Source organism: Mus caroli, unplaced genomic scaffold, assembly GCF_978045245.1.
Source record: "Mus caroli unplaced genomic scaffold, Mus_caroli_1 scaffold_3, whole genome shotgun sequence".
NCBI lineage: Eukaryota > Metazoa > Chordata > Mammalia > Rodentia > Muridae > Mus > Mus caroli.
In genome coordinates, this window is record NW_028227258.1 from 73,575,952 (window position 1) to 73,594,781 (window position 18,830).

Sequence of the window (18,830 nt, forward strand, 5' to 3'; positions counted from 1 at the left end):
ACCATGTGGTTGCTGGGATTTGAACTCTGGACCTTCGGAAGAGCAGTCGGGTGCTCTTACCCACTGAGCCATCTCACCAGCCCCCTTTTCTTTATTCTTGAAAATTTCATACAACATGATTATATCTACACCCATTCTTTTTCTAGTTTCCCCCAATTATTTCCAACTCATCCCATTCTGACCCTCATGTCCTTTTTATGATGACCCACTAAATCCAGTTAGAGCTGCCTGTATGTGTGTGGTTGCATGGCCATTTACTGGAGCCTATGAAATCGACCAGTAGCCACATATGCTTTAAAAAGAGGAGAGAGGCCAAGCGTGGTGGTGCACACCTTTGATCCCAGCACTTGGGAGGCAGAGACAGGTGGATTTCAGAGTTTGAGGCCAGCCTGGTCTACAAAGTGAGTTCCAGGACAGCCAGGGCTACACAGAGAAACCCTGTCTTGAAAAACCTAAATAAATAAATAAAATGAAAAGAGGATTTATTTACTTAATATCTATAAGTACACTGTATCTTCAGACACCCCAGAAGAGGGCATCAGGTTTCATTACAGGTGGGCGTGAGCTGTCAATGCTCTTACCCACTGAGCCATCTCATCACCTCAGTAAAGGGTGGGCCTGGGCAGCACCTCTCCATCTATGCCAGAATAAGAGGAGCTTTCCTAACACTATTCTGCCTCAGAGCCCTTGCAGCTTCTTATTAAATTCAGAATAAAATGAAAAGAGCCTTAGGAACTGTGGGATTTGCTTCCAGCTCCTTTGCCACTGAGCCCTGAGAGCATCTGCTACTCCCTTGGGCCTACCCTGAAAGTCCTAGGTGAAGCAGAGATGAACAGACAGCTGGCCTTAGTGAACTAGAGGTGAAGGTCCTTTGGGTTTTCAGTGTCATCTACCTTGACCATTGTCCCCCACAGGAACTTTTCCAGTATCCCATAGCCTCTTGACACAGCGCTGCTTTGTGAGCTGGGAGCTCTGTCATCTTGGAAATCCATTCACTTAGTCACTGGGAGCTACTGAAGCATTGTGATGTGTTGAGTACATGAAAATGAGCAAACTGGGTCCCATTCTTGCCTCTGTGGAGCATGAAAGACAGAGAGCACACAAACACAACAGCATCCAGTACAGCTGGGCACAAGGACATCTCCTGCTTGAGTCCCCGTGTGACAAACACGACTCTGTCCTTGACACAAACATCTGAGTCACTATCACAACCTCTGCCAGTCACAAGCACCCAGCTGATTAAAATAAGATCCAGGCCCAGTACATGCCAAGGTGCTTATGTATGCTGTTGCCCACAGTGGTTGGAAGAGGGTATCAGATGCCTTGGAGCCCGGGTTACAGGGAGCTGTGAGCCAATTGATATGGGAGCTTGGAAGGAAAGTTGAAAGTTGAGATAAGAATCGTGGTTACAGAAGACTGTAAAGAGGTGTGGGGGGGGGAGAAGGAGAGAGAGAGAGAGAGAGAGAGAGAGAGAGAGAGAGAGAGAGAGAGAGAGAGAGAGAGAGAGAGAGAGAAACAGTGAGGAGTAAGAAATTTGTGCACAGGAAGGCCATCACAGATCGCATGATGTGTTGTATATTCCTCTGACCAAGCCAGCTCAGTCAGTCAACAGGGATCAAGGGAGTGATCTAGGATTGAAAAGAAAAAGAAAATAGATAACATTATAACAGGACTCCACCTAGTGCTGAGGCTGAAGCGGGTTTATCTTTTTCCAGTCTGCTTTTATATCATTGTAAGGACATGCAAAGAATAAGGTGAACTCTAGGTCAAGGGACAGACAAGTCTGGTGGTGTTCAGGGGCTTATCAAGATGATGATCAAGAACTTGAGCCCAAAGCTGGGCGTGGTGGTGCACGCCTTTAATCCCAGCACTCGGGAGGCAGAGGCAGGCGGATTTCTGAGTTCAAGGCCAGCCTGGTCTACAAAGTGAGTTCCAGGACAGCCAGGGCTATACAGAGAAACCCTGTCTTGAAAAACCAAAAAAAAAAAAAAAAAAGAACTTGAGCCCATAATAAATAAATAAATCTTAAAAAAAAAAAAAAAGGGCCGGTGAGATGGCTCAGTGGGTAAGACCACCCGACTGCTCTTCCGAAGGTCCAGAGTTCAAATCCCAGCAACCACATGGTGGCTCACAGTCCCTCTTCTGGAGTGTCTGAAGACAGCTACAGTGTACTTACATATAATAAATAAATAAATCTTAAAAAAAAAAAAAGAACTTGAGCCCACATCCTTGTCCTAGCCAATGTCAAATTCCTGCCAAATTTCTAGAAGGCAGCCCCAAAGCTCTCCACATTTCCCCAAAGCTAGAAGGGACTCTGAGTTTTCCCCCAAGCCCCCAGAAAGAAATGAATGTTCAGAGGCCATCACGATGTCTCCTGCCTGTAATCCCAGAACATGCCATGGTGAGGTAGAACCACTGCTATAAATCTGAAGTTACCCTAGGACCATGGTAAGTTTCAGAATAGCTTGGGCTACAATGTGAGACCTTGTCTCAAAACAAAATCACCTGGTACCCATTAATTACTACATTCAAACTTTGTTTTTATGTATCAGTATAATTGAAAAAAAAAAAAAAAAAAAGACAGACTGTGTCGTAGTTTGCTTTCCATTGCTGTGACAAACAACACGACCAAAAACAATTTGGCAAAGGACTTATTTGATCTTTTCTTGGATCTTTTTTTGTTTTTTTTGAAAAAGTCTCTTTATATATTCATGTAGGTCCTGGAACTCACTATGTAGATCACGCTGGCCTTGAACTCACAGGGATCCTTCTGCCTAGCCTCCTATGTTCTGGAACTAAAGGCTTGTGTAATCACACCCAACCTGGATTAACTTAATCTTACAGGTTACAGTTCATAATAAAGGCAAGGCAGGGCAGGAACCCAGAGGCAGGAACCCAGAGGCAGAAACTGACACAGAAACTATGAGAGAGTATATAGTGATTTCTCCTTGGGCTCACATTTAGATTGCTCAAGGGTAGCACAGCTCACACTGGGCTGGGCCTTTCCACATCAGTCATTAACCAATAAAATGCTATCAAATTGGCTTACAGGCCAGTCCACTGAAAGCATTACTCGATTTACATTTCCTCTTCCCAGATGAATCTAGCCAGCATCAAGCTGACAAAAACAAAACAACAAAATCTTTTTTTGGGGGGGGAGTGGGGGGTTCGAGACGAGACAGGGTTTCTGTGTGTATCCCTGGCTGTCCTGGAACGCACTATGTAGACCAGGCTGGCCTCGAACTCAGAAATCTGCCTGCCTCTGCCTCCCAAGTGCTAAGATTAAAGGCACGCCCGGCAAAACAACAAAATATTACCAGCATAGACTGAAAAGTATAGAACAAACAAACACCTTTTAAAAATCTATATATGTGTAAAACCAGACCCACAGCTGGTGTCACCGCTGTTTCTCCAATTTGAGTTACTATATCTGAAAATTAGCTACCTTATCGTGCCTTCCTTTATCTCTACTGTTTGGGCTCCAAAAATGAGAAAAGCTACGGAAAAACTAAAGATTAGATTTCCCCTCCTCTCTACTGAAAATTCGAATTCTAAAATTTAGGTTTGAATATAAAGATTCCACTAGATCTTTAAGCAAAAGGTGACTTCACTGTATTGTCAAGAAGAGTCCCAGAAACCAGGAGTGGAGGAGCAGGTCTGCAATCTTAGCACTTGGAAATCTGAGACAGGGGAATTAATGAGTTGGACGCCCCCCAGGTCTTGGTAGCAAGACTTTTCCCAGAAAGAAATGAAAGTAAAACAAAAAAAAAGGAGAGAGAGAGAAGTAAAGAAGAAAAAGAAAGAGAAAGGGAGGGAGGGAGGGAGGGAGGGAGCAGAGTCCTCTGCCTCCGGGGTTTAAGTGTCAGCCAATTACGAAGTCCCCTAGCAGGACTCGTTTGCGTGGTTGGCTTGAGGGCATATAGAAGCTAAAGGAGGCGGGGCTAGTTCCCTAATCCAAGATGGCCGAAGAGGCGCTTCTAGAGGGAGGCTCAAAGGCTGATAATGCCATTGGTGGAATTACCGCTGCTTCACAGTGGGAGGGAATGACAGCATCTCAGTTTCCGGTTCCGGCAATACCGGGATCCCAGTGGATATGGAAGAAGATGCGAACCGAGTCTGGCTGTCGCTGGGACTGGAGGGTAGCGCGGGGGCTGCGGTCTAGGAGTCCCAGTCTCAGACGCGGCTAAAGCGCTGGGGTCTGAGAAGGAAAGCGACCACGGTGCTTGGGTGCCTTGAAGGATCAGAGATACCTAAGGTTCAACCTGTCGAGGAGGCAGTGGATATCTGTCTGTTCTGCGGGGCTGCATCGCCATGGGAAGCCTCTCTGCAGTTTTGGCAACGACAGGCAAGTCCCCCGAGGCATCTCGTCCTGGCCGAGGAGCATGAGAGACTGACAGCTAGAGAAGCCTGACGAGGGGTATGCCCGGGGACCCTGAATTGGCCGTGCAAGAGCCTGACAGAAGGTGCATAAAGGAGGGTGTCACGTGGAGTGTGTGGAGGGGATTGTCATGTGGTGTGTGTGATGGAGGATCACGTGGAAATCTATTGAAGACCAAAGAAGACTAGGTGGGAACCTCACCACGCCGGAGGGAGGAGGCTGTCTTAGATTGGGAGGCGACATAGTCAGGACCTAGTGAAGGGCAATGAATAGTTAGCGGGACAGTTAATTCGCGTTTATGTGGGTGACAGCTCCTAGAATGCAGAACCTGAAGTGGCAGAGAGAACGAAAAGAGGGTGCTGGGAAGTATTTGTTCTGTTTGAGAATGGCAGTCTGGTGTCTGGTCAGGAGTTATCGCCGCACGGTGACCCGATGTGGTGGGAGTGGCTGATTGGAATGGACCAGTTAGTCATCATTGTGTCCACGACCAAGGATGGAATCAGAGGACTCTAACCTGGTCCTAATGATGCTGGGATCTGAGAATAGTTACAGTTCTTATAAAACTGACAAGCTGGAATAAGTAAAGCAATGCCTCTCACATTTTACAATCCATGTATTATCTAGAGATGATGTTAGAGTGCTGTTTCTTATCAGTAGGTTTACAGTATGGCCTGAGTCCCCTCTGACCCCCAAGACAGGTTTTACTGTGTAAACCAGGCTGACCTTAAACTCCTGTTCCTCTTGCCTCAGCCCTTTTGGGCTAGTGTGATAGACTCGTGCTACCACAGCTAGGTCTGCTCTTGTATAGACAACTATATTGTCCATGCCATCTGTGGACCACTCTGGTTGGTGAGGACTTAGAGTAACCCAGCTCAGTAGAACCTTGTGCAGTAAGGGAAATACTTTACTGTTAGCAAAATCCTTCCACAGTTGTTAACTCCAAGGGCCAATGATCTAGCTCAGTTGGTAGCACACAGCTCAGAATAAACTGGGCAAGCATTATCGTGGCTCACATCTATAATCTCTGCGTTTAGGAATTGCAGATAACAGGCTCAGAAGTTCAAGGCCAGTTTGGGCCACTTGAAACTCATACCAAAGCCGGGCGTGGTGGCGCACGCCTTTAATCCCAGCACAGAGAAACCCTGTCTCAAAAAAACCAAAAAAAAAAAAAAAAAGAAACTCATACCAAACAAACAACAAAACAGCAGCTAAGGCCGTGGGTTTTGTTTATGTGAGGAGAGTGGGTTGTAACATGTGCATATTTGAGCTAGTCTACTTTCCACTTCATTTGATAACTTCAAGCATAAAACGCTCCCTAGTCTGGGTGATCTTCTGTTGGGATGTACAGAAGGCACTTAATGATTCACAAACATTGCTTTTGTTGTTGATTTGGTTGGTTTTTTGTTGTTGTTGTTTTGTTTTGGTTTTTTTTTTTTTTTTTTTGAGACAGGGTTTCTCTGTGTAGCCCTGGCTGTCCTGGAACTCACTCTGTAGACCAGGCTGGCCTTGAACTCAGAAATCCATCTGCCTCTGCCTCCCAAGTGCTGGGATTAAAGGTGTGCGCCATCACTGCCCAACTCTGTTGTTGTTGAAGATTTATTTATTTATTTATTATATGTAAGTACACTATAGCTGTCTTCAGACACTCCAGAAGAGGGCATCAGATCTCATTACAGATGGTTGTGAGCCACCATGTGGTTACTGGGATTTGAACTCAGGACCTTTGGAAGAACAGTCAGTGCTCTTAACTGCTGAGCCATCTCTCCAGCCCCCTCTGTTGTTTTTTTTAAAGCAGGATTTCTTGTAACCCTGGATGGTCTTGAACTTGCCATAGTCAAAGATGACTATAGACTCATGATCTTCCACCTCCCAAATGCTATGACTATAGGCCTGGGTCACCATATCATTGTTATTGTCGTCAGGCCATGCTGGGGATTAAATTTAGGGCTGGGTACATGCTAGGCCGTCACTCTGTCAACTGAGCTACAACCCTAGCCCCATGAACAGAAAATCCAGAATTGGAGTCCAGTACCACAAATAAGGTCAGAGAAAAGGGCCAGAAGATGGATGGACCGGCTGAACCAGAAGCAAAGAAGGCTGAGGAATGATGGCATTCATTTTTCTACAAAGAGGATTTTCCAGCAGATGAAACAAAAACTGATATTTCAGCAGGACATCTGGAGGCTATAGGACATTGGAGCAAGCTGAGATCCCACTTTCAGGGAGAAACTTCCCCTAATCCAAGGGTATAGCACCCTCTCGGCCCTCTAATATGGTGCCTTATTGATTGGGTCATGACCTTTAGGGGTTCCTCCTGTGACTGTGACATTGTAGGATGACAGACGGGCCTTGGGAAATCCTGGCTTCCTTCTGGGTTGGAGAAAGGGGAACTGGAGCAGTGAGCTCTGCCTCAGGATTGCTCATCAGAGATGCTAGTAGTGGGTGATTCAGCGGGACAGGTTAAGAAGGTGCCCAGGTAACCAGGTCTTAGAACAGAGTACCTCATCGCTCTGCCCTTCTGCCCTGCCTAGCATGCAGTTAGTGCATGCCCAGCAGGAGGCCCCTGCTTGAGCCCTGCTGTGTGTTTGTCTTGCGATGACACCATGCCTGCTCAGCCAATAAGCTCAGTCACTCCACAGGAAAACTAAGAAAGAGAAGGCAGTCTTGGCTTCTGGGATAAAGCTGAGAGAACTGGCAGTCTCTAGGGTGTTTACACTGCCTCCCATGGGAGGAGTTAGTTTTAATTTAAACAGAGAGAATTGCACTGAGATGTTTGGCTCACTTGGCACAGAAGGCACGTGGAGTAGAGCTCTTGGCTTATCTTGCCTTCCCTGCTGTGCAGCGGCTGCATGGCACTGCACTGGTCACATTTGACTGTTAGAATCCTCAATTTGCTCCCTTCCCTGAAGTATTTTTGTTGTTGTTTTGTGGTTTGCACACTCAGGGTTAGCCAGATGCAAGCAGGTCCTGTAGCTCTCTAGGTTCCTGAGAGGAAACTGCTCGGGTGGCTCTTCTCTTTTTGAGGGACTAGCTAATGGCCAAGGAGGACTTAGACCTTTGGCCTGTTCCTGACTTTTACTCCTTTTCCTAGAGAGTGGGGAGGAGGGTGAGGATGCCCTGTGGTGCGAAATCCCTCTCTACACTCGTCTCGATACTTTCTTCTAACGTAGACTGGAGAAAATATAGATTATGGGGGTGGGGTGGGTTCAGGGATGGTCAGAGCAGCCGGCACGGGGGACAGAAGTGAGGTAAGCAGGCAGCAAATGTTAGTAAGGTGACCCCCACTGAGCATGAATGGATGACAAAGGTGGCTGCTTCCTCAGAGGAGCCCGGAGTGTTCCAGCCTCCAGGAACTCCCCCATGGCACACAGTGACATCCTGCTCTCCATGTAGGCCTTGAATCATGCCAGGTGGATGGATTGTCCACAGCATTCTAAGCATGCCCAGCAGATGAGACAGAGAATGGTCCCTATTCAGGACTGTGATGGCAAGACCTAGGAAAGAGACAAAATTCAGAATGGTTGGTCCTACACACCGAGTAGGGGCTGATGTGCGGGGTGGTCAGCATTGCTGTGTGGTGCGGAATGATTTCAGAAGGGCTTGTCAAAGACAGAAGTGCAGAGACAATGCACTGGGTCGTGGACGCACTGAGCCAGGCTGTTTGAAGGCTAGGCTTCGCTGAGGTGAGTGTCCTGAGAGATACAGCCCGAGAGGTGGACTTGGCAGCCTAGGCAGGAGGGGAAAGCAATGCCGTCCTGACCTTCCTCACATCTCTCGCCTGCCCAAACCCCAGGTCTCCGGGCACAATGGAAGACAAACGGAACATTCAGATCATCGAGTGGGAGCACCTGGACAAGAAGAAGTTCTATGTGTTTGGTGTTGCTATGACAATGATGATCAGGGTCAGCGTGTACCCGTTCACCCTCATCCGCACCCGCCTGCAGGTCCAGAAGGGCAAGAGCCTCTACCACGGGACCTTCGATGCCTTTGTCAAGATCCTGCGAGCAGATGGAGTGGCGGGCCTCTACCGGGGGTTCCTGGTCAACACCTTCACGCTCATCTCCGGCCAGTGCTATGTCACCACTTACGAGCTCACCCGGAAGTTTGTGGCTGACTACAGCCAGAGTAACACAGTCAAATCACTGGTAGCCGGGGGCTCAGCCTCCCTCGTGGCCCAGAGCATCACGGTGCCGATCGATGTTGTCTCCCAGCATCTGATGATGCAGCGGAAGGGTGAGAAAATGGGTCGCTTCCAAGTACGCGGAAACCTAGAGGGACAAGGGGTGATTGCCTTTGGCCAGACTAAGGACATTATCAGGCAGATTCTCCGGGCTGACGGCCTCCGAGGCTTCTACAGGGGCTACGTGGCCTCGCTGCTAACGTACATCCCAAACAGTGCTGTCTGGTGGCCCTTCTACCACTTTTATGCAGGTAAGCAGGGGCTTGGAAGGAGAGCACTTACTGGTGGGGCGGGACACTGTTGCTTCTGGCTGTTTTTAGAGTGGAGATGAGTACAGAGAGGGGACCAGATCAGCCCCACTGAGTGTTGGGATCACGGGTGTTCACCCCCAGCCGAGCCCAGCCGAACCCAAGTTTTGCTAGCCCTGTTTCTTCTGCTTAGTATAATATTCCATCTCCACTTTGTGGTAAAGCTAAACTCTGTACTGACCCTTTGGGAGTACACTCTGTCAATCTGTTTTTTTGTTCTTGTGGTTTTGTGAGGCAGGGTCTCTCTGTTTAACCCAGACTGGCTTTGAACTCAACTGTAGTCCAGTGAACTTAATAGCAATGCTTCCACTCCGTAAGTGCTGGGGTCACCTCAGCAAAATCTTCGTAGGGAAGCTAGGGATGTAGCTCAGTTGAGGAGAGCTTAGCCAGCATGCACAAGGAAGGGTTCATCTCTAGGCCTGCAGAAAAGCCACACTAACTAAGACTAAAGCGAGTGCCCAGGAAGGCATTTTCTCTGGAGGCTGCCTTTGACCTCTGCCCTCACCTGATTTTGTGAATACTTAAAAGAGTTCTGTTTCCCCTTGTGCCCCGTTCTGGAGCATTGCTTGCCAAACCTGTCCAGAGGTCTCAGCCTACAATCTGACTGTGAGCCTCCCGTGTGTCCTGCTAGGAATGCAACACAAGGCCTTGCATGCCCACCGTATACTTAGGCAGCTGCTTGGCTGCTGAGCTGCATCTCAGCCATTTAAAAATTAAACATTGGTTTTGTTTTTAAAATAGGCTCTTATTCTACAGCCTTGGGTTGCCTGAAACTCAGTATGTAGCTGAGCCTGACCTTAAATTCTGAGCAGTTTGCTTCAGCCTCTCAAGTACTAGGCTACAAATGTGGCTGACCTGCTTAAGTTTTTTTTTTTTTTTTTTTTTTTTTTTTTTTTGGTTTTTTCGAGACAGGGTTTCTCTGTGTAGCCCTGGCTGTCCTGGCACTCACTTTGTAGACCAGGCTGGCCTCGAACTCAGAAATCCGCCTGCCTCTGCCTCCCGAGTGCTGGGATTAAAGGCGTGCGCCACCACGCCCGGCGTGCTTAAGTTTTATTTTGAGGCAGGGTTCTGCCTCTGTCTCCTCGGCTGCTGGAGTTCTAGGCTCACACTACCATACTCAGTGTGTTGAGTATTGAGACTCAGCTTCTGAGATTGGGACTCAGGTGACCAAGGCTGGCCCTAAAGTACTGATCCTGCTGCCTCTGCCCACCTGGTGCTGGGGTTACAGCCATGTGTCCACCACCCAGTGGTGGTGTGGGCCACGCTGCTTGGCGCTTGGCGTTGGATTTCTCGTCCTCCTCCCTCTGTCCTCTGAGCACTGGGTCTAAAGGCTTGCACCATGTCTGGTTTATGCAGTGCTAGGGATCAGCTCCTGTGTTTGAGCTACCCACATCCTTAGGCCCCCGTCTATACTCTTGAGACATCTCACTAAGTAACAAGGTTGGACTTGAACTTATTCCATAGTCCATGCAGGCCCTCAATTTGTGATCCACCTGCTTCTGTTGCCCAGGAGCCCAGTTTACATGTGTGTAAAGTAATTCCTGGGGTGAGAGGGGAGTGGTTCTATGCCCCTCTGTTCTCCAATAATTGCTGGAAGTTTCTATGCTCACTGTAACTTCTAAGTAAAGATACAGACACCTGGTATTTTTATTAACAAGTAGCAAGCCTAAGCTAAGCAGGCTCTGAGATTTTCTAACCCGACTGGGCTGCCACCCAGACCAGATGCCACATTACTTGCCATTCTGGTCTTGCCCTGGCTTGCTCTGGTCCATGTGTGTCCTCATGGCTGCTCTCTCACTGTGACTTCATGTCGAATCCTCTTGGTTCCTCCACATGGTCTCCCATACTGCCTTCTCCTGGTCCCTCTCACTGGGGCCCCCTCATTGAGATCAGAAGTCCCGCCCTACTCTCTTCTGCCCAGCTGATTGCCAATCAGCTCTTCATTAAACCAATCAGTCTTCTTGTCCCAGGAAAGTGGCAGCTTGCAGGAACAGGGTCAGTGCATCCAGGCCCAGGAAACAGGTAGTGCAGGTCCCAATGCTGCCGCCTAATGACTGCAAAATGCCTCCTTCGGGAGAGGAAGGGTGCCCATGAGGCAAACGCCATGTCACCCTGTTTCTGTTGACATGCTTGACTTGGGGTTGGAGGGGGGGGGTGGAACACAGTTAAGAACTGGGGAAGAGGTGGCTCCAGCAGGCTTACGGAATTCTCCATGTCATCTGGGACTTGGAGGCTGTGACCTCTGCCCTGCCAACCTTCTTCCTACATCTGTCTAGCCTCAAACTACCAAAACCAAAGGCATGAGAAAGAATTCGTAAGGACCTGACTGACTAGGAAACTGAGAGGAGATCTCTGAGATGCTGAGTCTGTCTGTGTGACCTGGGGAAAAACCTAAGACCTGGGTGTCTTAGGGAAAAGCCTGGGTTTGTGTAGTGTCCTCCAGGTCCTTGGTCACTCACCTCCAGTCTCACCCACTGCCCTTCCCAGTGGCTCTGTTCTAAGTTGATGGTCTTACTGCCCCCGCCCCCCGCAGGCATGTCCCTGCCTCAGTGCTTTTGATAACTGTTACCCTGTGCTTAGGAAGCTCTTTGTCGGGGCACGCGTGGTTCACCATCAGGGCGTTTCTGAACTTCACTTTCCAGGAAGCACCATGACTGCTTTGTTGAAAGTCACAGCTTGCTTTCCCTCTACCCGTGGAGTCCCCGAGCCCCGCTTCCTTTCCCATTTTTACCGTAGCTCTAGTGTGCCCCTCTGACACGCGCTGTGCTGTGCTTACTGTCCCTTCTCTCTCACTAGAATGTGCACTTTCCGAGGGCAGGCATCCTAGGCACTTTTTTCTGTTCATTGCATGGCCCTCAGGACCCAGGGTGGCTCGCAGAGTCTTCGCTGAGTAAATGAATGAACTCTTGTCTTTTACCTCAAGAGAGGGTAAAGCAGAGACTCTGCACAGGCACACTTCCCAGGGGCACTGAGGAAACAGGCCTCAGTGCCTAGAACCCCACAGTCATTGGCACTTGGAAATCCAAGTTTCTCCTTCTTCTCTTGGCCTAGTGATTGAGCCTAGAGACTTACACAGGCTAAGCAGGTACTGGGCCACTGAGCTACACTCCTAGTCCTTGTTTATTTGACTTTTTTTGTTGTTCCTATTTTGTGAGATATGGCTGGCCTTATAAAAATTACAAGCATGCACCACTATGCCTGGCTTTCTCTCTCTTTTTTTTTTTTTTTAATTTAAACAGAATGTCATGTCTCAAGTCACTGAAGATAACCTTGACCTTCTGACACCCCCACTCCTACCCCCAGTCTACTTCCAGAGTGCTGGGATTACAAACGTGTGCCACCATGCCTGGCTTTCTGTGCTGGGGCTCAAATCCAGAGCTCCATGCGTGGTAGACTCTGCCTTCTCGGCTCCATGTATGCTAAGCGAGTCTCATGTAGTCTGTATTGGCCTGGAAGTCACTGTGTGGCTGAAGATGAACTTAGACCCCCCCAACCCCACCTTCATCTTCCAAGTACATCACCATCCTGCCTGCATTGCTTGCTTGCCTTGTTGTTTTGAGACAGGGTTTCTCTGTATCTCTCTGGCTGTCCTGAGCCTAGCCTTGGAATCAGGGATCCGCCCATCCCTGGAATTAGAGTCATGCTTCATCGTGCCCAGGCAGTTTTCTTTCTTGGTATGATCTGATCCTCATTGTAAGACTTCCTACTTTAATATTAATTGCTTGTATTTATAAAAATAGGTACACAGTCCAAAACTCCAAGTGACTTTTGAAGGGCTAAGGATGTGGCTAACTTGGTAGAGTGTCTGCCTACCTGGCACAGGTAAAGCCCTGGGAGCCATCGCCAGCAGTGTGTGGCCCAGCTGTGGTGCCACGAGTCTATAATCCCTGGACTTTGGAAACGACAGGAGGGTCAGGGCTCCTCCTCTGCTACATACTGAGGTCCAGGCCAGCCTGGGCTACATGACACTTTGCCTTCCCCTGACCCTCTAGAAGTAAAGAACTTTGAAAAGGTATGCAGAATACAGTGAACAGCCTTCCTTCCATAGAGACCACCGTGTCCCTTATAAATGGCTACAACCAGAATGACTTCAAAAAGCTCCAAAGACATATAATGTGCATCTCTAGTGGATGCAGGTAGAAGCAGGAAGAGAAAGGTATAGGAAGGGCCGAGGGCTTGTCTCCGAGTGCAGGCGTGAGAGGGCAGATGGGTGGTACCTCGTATCTTGAGGCCTTGTCTTTCCCTGGATTCCAGAGCAGCTGTCGCGCCTGTGCCCTCAGGAGTGCCCTCACATTGTCTTTCAAGCCATCTCTGGGCCCCTGGCTGCAGCCACTGCCTCCATCCTCACCAATCCCATGGATGTCATCAGAACCCGTGTGCAGGTAATGCCGGCCTCCTCCCCACCCTGAGTCAAGAAGCCATTAGAAGGAAGACCTGTAGTCCTCCATTGTCCCTGTGACCTCAGTGTACCCTGACCCTGGTGTTTAATCAGCCTAGTGATCATCCAAGCCCCTCCCTGTCCTTATCTCTGCAGATACCAGTTGAGCCCTTGAAAGTCTCTAGCTTGTTTTTTCTCGTTGTCTGCCCCTTGCATAGCTACCCACTTGCATGCCCAGCCTCAGGAGCTCTTACTGCTTTCTTCTAGCCTTCAGCTGGAATCCGTTCCGTACTCTATTCGCCTAGGCCCTGAGTGACCCCTTCCTCACCTTGCAGGCCTGTGGTGAATACACTCAGTGATTTCATAGTAATTTCAGGTGTCTGATTTTCCCACCAGGCCCTGAATCCACAGGGAATGAGAGACTGAACTGAGAAAGGTGGTCTAGTGGAGAGGAAGAAGAGGGACAGTTGAGGATGGGAAACGAGAGAGACACAGATGTCTTTTCCTTTCAAAACCGTTCCATTTCTTTGCTGTGTGTGCGTGTGAGGGGGATATGGTATGAGCAGGAGCTAGGGGAAAGCCTGGGTGGGTGGCTGAGCTCTGGCTTTGTACTGTGTGTGCTCAGGGAACCAAACTCAGGCTCCTTTTGTTTGTGTTTCTACAACCCTTAAGGACTGGTTCTCAGTATCTCCAGCTGGATTTGAGCCCTGTAAGTAGCTGGAGGGCCTTGACCTCCTGACCCTCCCATCCCTCTGGAGAAGTGGGGTTAGAGGCATGCCTGGTCACACCTGCTTTTAGAGGCACTGGCCTTTTCAGCAAATACTCAACCAACTGAGCCCCGCCCCAGCTCTTTTTTTTTTTTTTTTTAGTTTTTGAGACAGGGTGTCATGTAGTCCAGCCTGGCCTCCAAACTGCTGTTGTAGCTGATGCTGGCCTTGAATTCCTGCTCTTCCTGAGTTCTGGGGTCACAGGAAAATGCCGGGTGTTTGGTCTTTTGTTGTTTTTGAGACAAAGACTTATAGTTCAACAAGGCTGTCCTCAGATTCACTTAGTAGCTGAGGGTGACCTTGAACTCTTGATTCTCCTGCCTCCACCCTCCATAGAGTGATTAAAGGTGCCCATCACCAGCCAGCTAAGAAACCTGCATGGGTTTTGTTTGTGTCTGTTTTGTTTTTTTTTTTTGTGTTTTATTTTGTGTGTGTGTGTACACGATATAGTGTGCATGTGGACCAGAGGTTAACTCGCAGTAGTTGGTTTCTCTCTTTCTACTATATGGGTTCCAGGGCGTTGAACTCGGGTGGCCTGGCTTGATGGTAAACGCTGAGCTACATCGCTGGCCTGGCAGACTCTTTTTAAAATACGTTTCACAGGTTGTACTCTTTCGACTTTTCCAGAACCCTAACAACTCCTGGTGCTGCCCAGGAATTGTAGTCGTATTCTAAGGCCGACTCTGTAGACAGCAGCGAGAAATAGGATCTAAGTACGGTACATTATATGGTACATTATATGCAGAGGGTAGATTTTGCTGTGTCAAGTCTTAGGTTTCCAGCAAGAGGGGCTCTCACTGTGAAACTAGGGTGACTTAGGAAGAAAGGTGGAGAATCGAGAGAGATACATGGGAGAAGGGTTCCGGGGGTGGTGAGGACAGGAGGAAAGAAAAGGAACCTTAACAGGTTGGGGTACAGTTGATTTTTGGGGCTACTAGAGTGTCCAAAGAGAGGAACAACAGATAGAAGTATTCTTGACCCTAGGGAAAAGTGCTTCTTCCAACATTTAAAAGTCACTACTCTGGCTCCTGGCTGGGCCTCCAGTGTCTTTACCTTGGAGAATCAGGGTTGGCCTCATTCTTTCCTTACCCTGCCTTGGGTGTCCTAGGAGCCAACCCAAGGGATTGCCCATAGGCCCCCTGCTCTAAGGCGCTACCAGGCCAGAGGCATGGGCTAAGCTGAACTTGCCCTGGCCAGGACTAAGGGAGGTTGTGGAAGCAGAGTGATCATGTGAGATGTCAGAGGGGAAGAAGAGGTGTGGAGGAGGTGATGAGGAAGGCAGGGCAGAGCAGCGAGCTGTGGTAGACCTCGTGAAGGCCACACTGGGCAGGGAGGGTCTGAAGAAGGAGTCCTTTGCCTTGCTGTGGCACAAGTGCTCTGGTGTGGGCTCTGTAGTTGTGATTTGGGAGTAAGGAAGGAGGTAGGACTGTGAGGAGAGAGGGAAGAGGTCCTTGTCCTGGCTACTGCGTGTGACCCAACAAGAAGAGCAAGAGGCTTCTAACCCTGAAGCCTGGAGAGACTGGGATGAGCAGAGCCAGCCATGGCTGGGGAGAGCTGCTTAAGGGCCTCACTGGGGGAATGAATGCAGCCTCCCAGAGACAGAGACGCACCTTGTCCGCAGGCTCACGGCCGGAGAGCTTGCCTGAGGGCAGTGGTAGCTGGCGCTCAGCACCGTCTTGCTGGGCAGAACTCTTGGCAGTCTGTTGTTTGAGACAGGATTTCATCTTGTACCTCTGACTGGCCTGGAACTCACTATATCAACCAGCTGGCCTACAATTTATAGAGATCCACCTGCCTCTGCCTCTCCAGTGCTAGGATTAAAGACGTGTGACACCATGCCCGGCTCTATTGTTGACATTGTAACAACCTTGTGGCACAGGGTCTCTCTCTCTCTCTCTCTCTTTCTTTCTTTTTTCTCTCTCTCTCTTTATGTATATGAATGAGTATGCTGTAGCTGTCTTCAGACACACCAGAAGAGGGCACTGGATCCCATTATAGATGGTTGTGAGCCACCATGTGGTTGCTGGGATTTGAACTCAGGACCTCTGGAAGAGCAGTCAGTGCTCTTACTTAACCTCTGGAGCCATCCCTCCAGCCCAGGCATAGGGACTATCACCATTTTCTATTTTAGAAAACTGGGGTAGGCAGGGTTAAGACCCAGGTAGTTCTGTCACCAGAGCTAGGAGGAAGTCACTGTGCTGCCCAGAAAGCAGAGGCTAGCCCTCGGAGTCCCTCCTCGAGCTGAAGTGCTATTGAGGGTGTGCTGAGCAGTGGTGACAGCACAGTTGGTGGCTCTTCACTGTGGTGACTTTTTCAGGTTGAAGGCAAGAGCTCCATCGTCCTGACCTTCAGGCAGCTGATGGCAGAGGAGGGGCCTTGGGGCCTCATGAAGGGCCTCTCGGCGAGAATCATCTCGGCTACACCCTCCACCATCGTCATCGTGGTGGGCTACGAGAGCCTCAAGAAGCTCAGCCTGCGACCTGAGCTGGTGGACTCGAGACACTGGTAGAGAGCGGTGGATGGAGAGGCTGTGGTTTCACACATTACTCTGGGCCAGGGCAGAGCAGAGAGGATAACTGCTCCTGTGAACGCCACCACCACACACCCATCCTGCTCCAGGTTGTCTGTCAGGGATCAGAGAGGAGACTTTGGACTGCTCCTTCTGCAGAGGTTCTGTGCCTGGCTTCCCTCATCCCCATCATTTGACTTCTCCTGCAGACCTGGGCCCCTCACTCGGTCCTTATACTCAGTCATGGCCACAGGACCCCGTTAGCCCCTCACTGGCGCCCCTCTCTGACCTTCCCTCAGGCCTGGAGAAGAGCTGCTCCTCGTTTGCTTGTCCCCTGCTTCTTCTCGAGCCTCAGGCCAAGGCTCTGAGTAGCTGCCTGGGGTCTATTTATTTTTTTATGCCTGCTTATTTTAAATTTGGGACCTGAGTTGTTCACTGCTTTGTCCTGCCTTTGGGGGACAAATCGGAGCAGCGCACACTCTGCAGGGCGTTCGTCTTCTTGGGGAGTTACTAGGAGGGAGAAACGCTGAGGCTTCCTATGTGTAGCTGAACATCTGTGAATGAGCCAACTAATCCTGATAGCTCAGTCTGCTGTCAGACCCCACTCCTTGGAAAAGTGGAAAACTGTGACACAGATCCTAATTTTTTATCCCCCTTCCCTGTCCCTCAGGCCCGGGAACCTACAGACCACATGAGCTGCTGGCCTTCATTGGCCCAGGTGACTACAGTAGAGGGGCACAGTTGTAAGTGGGTCAGACTTACTAGAGAACACTGTCCTTGGAACTTTGCCCTGAAGCCAGGTTGAGAGAGAGCCACTGGCTTGGATGTGCGTTCCTCACTCTTATCTCCTCAGGCCAGCTGAGCCGAGCCCTGGAGGCACCACGGAGGTTCTGAGCCCGAGGCAGCAGTGCCACAGGCACACCCGCCACCCAGATGAATCGCAACAGGTGTCTCACAGTGGGACTCTGGAATATGAACTATCCTTGTTTTTCTTGTCCTTGGTTGTGAAGTGTCATCCCAGTCATGGTACCCTGTGCTGGCAACAGAAAAAAAAAAAAAAAAAAAACAGTCAGGAAGGCACCCAAGGCCAGGTCCACCTGGTTACCAGCTTCTTACTGCCAAAACCACTGATGCTTCCCTCAGGAGCATCCCTCTTCCCTGCCTCTACTTAGCCTGTGTTGGTGGCAGAGAGGCACAGTGAGGAATGGGAGGGAAGAAAGCAGGCAAATCTTGCTCTTCAGCCTGGGAGATGCTTTCGACCTTATCAGTGGCCCCATGCCTTGGGAAATGCCATGGTGCCAAATTGGAAGGTGCTAACTGAAGCCTTCATGTTTCTCACGGCTGCTCCACATTCTTCCATCCTGACTTGACCCAGTCTCCACACACACCTCCTACTACTCGCTGTAGTCTGTATTTGTTTCCTTCTGAGCCCTCTACTTTTATTCGTCTCAGCATTTTGGTTTGTTTTTTTGAGACAGGGTCTCATATATCCCAGGCTGGGTTTGAATTCATTATGTAGCAGAGGGTAGCCTTGAACTCTTGATCTTCCTCCACCTCCTGAGTTCCAGGTTTACAGGACGCCACCAGGCCCCACTTCCTGCACTTTATTGAGAGAGCCCTTCAATCTTGCCCATAGTCATCTGAAGGGTGAAGCCCACAGATCATTTTAAATCCTTTCGCTCCTCACCTCTACCTTAAGAGCAATCAATACAGTGGAGCAAGGACCCCTCTCAGGCTTTCCCTATCAACACCTTTGTGACCGGACGGCTCTGCTCTTGTTTGGTCTTTCCTAGGGGCAGAGTGTGGACATAGGTTCCTCCCACCTTTCATGCCTTAGGTTACTCCTTCCCGACTTTCTTTTCTTGTCCCGTGTTTAAGCCTCCCTTTCTTGTCCTTTCTCCCTTTCCTTCTTTCCCCTTGTGTTTGAAAGGACCTTGGATATAAAGGTAAAAGGCACCCCCGTCGGAACTCCTACTCTCCCAAGGTCAGGGTCTGGGATTGGCCTTGGTGAAGATGAGCCAGTGGGCGGCCATTTTTCCAAAACTGGAGACCAAAACAGCTAGAAATGTTGACCCATTGGTCAACACACAAATTAGAAACTCAGCAAGACAGGAAGGCTGGATGCAGGCACATGGGAAAGAATGCACATTCAGCATTAGCTAGAAATGAACTCGAGGAGATTAGCTGCGAATATTGACTGTTGCACTGTATGAGATCTTTGAAATGTAATTAAAAGTTTTTATTGAGCCCCTAAACCCCGGCTTTTGGGTTTTGTTTTCTGCGGGTTTTTCCCCCGGAGCTGAGAACTAA

At 49.3% G+C, this 18,830-nt stretch overlaps 1 protein-coding gene across 5 annotated transcripts; it reads left to right on the top strand.

Moving 5' to 3' along the window:
- The first annotated feature begins 4,046 nt into the window (after positions 1-4,046).
- Positions 4,047-18,775, top strand: Slc25a44 (solute carrier family 25 member 44). Of its 5 annotated transcripts, none has more exons than XM_021157804.3 (4): positions 4,047-4,463; positions 8,172-8,809; positions 13,126-13,248; positions 16,329-18,775. In XM_021157804.3, exons 1-4 carry the CDS (start codon positions 4,420-4,422, stop codon positions 16,331-16,333), a joined length of 810 nt encoding a protein of 269 aa, XP_021013463.1. In that variant the 5' UTR covers positions 4,047-4,419; the 3' UTR covers positions 16,334-18,775. The 5 variants fall into 5 exon arrangements, with proteins under 5 accessions (XP_021013463.1, XP_029331147.1, XP_021013461.1 ...); XM_029475287.2 differs by having other exon boundaries at positions 4,049-4,345; positions 13,121-13,248; XM_021157802.2 differs by having other exon boundaries at positions 4,050-4,463; positions 13,121-13,248.
- Positions 18,776-18,830: the final 55 nt, after the last annotated feature.

Coding starts and splice junctions, on each gene's coding strand:
- Slc25a44 (XM_021157802.2), top strand. CDS start 4,420: ATGCCCGGGGACCCTGAATTGGCCGTGCAAGAGCCTGACAGAAG. Junction 8,810..13,120: donor CTTCTACCACTTTTATGCAG/GTAAGCAGGGGC, acceptor CCTGGATTCCAG/AGCAGCTGTCGCGCCTGTGC. Junction 13,249..16,328: donor TCATCAGAACCCGTGTGCAG/GTAATGCCGGCC, acceptor TGACTTTTTCAG/GTTGAAGGCAAGAGCTCCAT.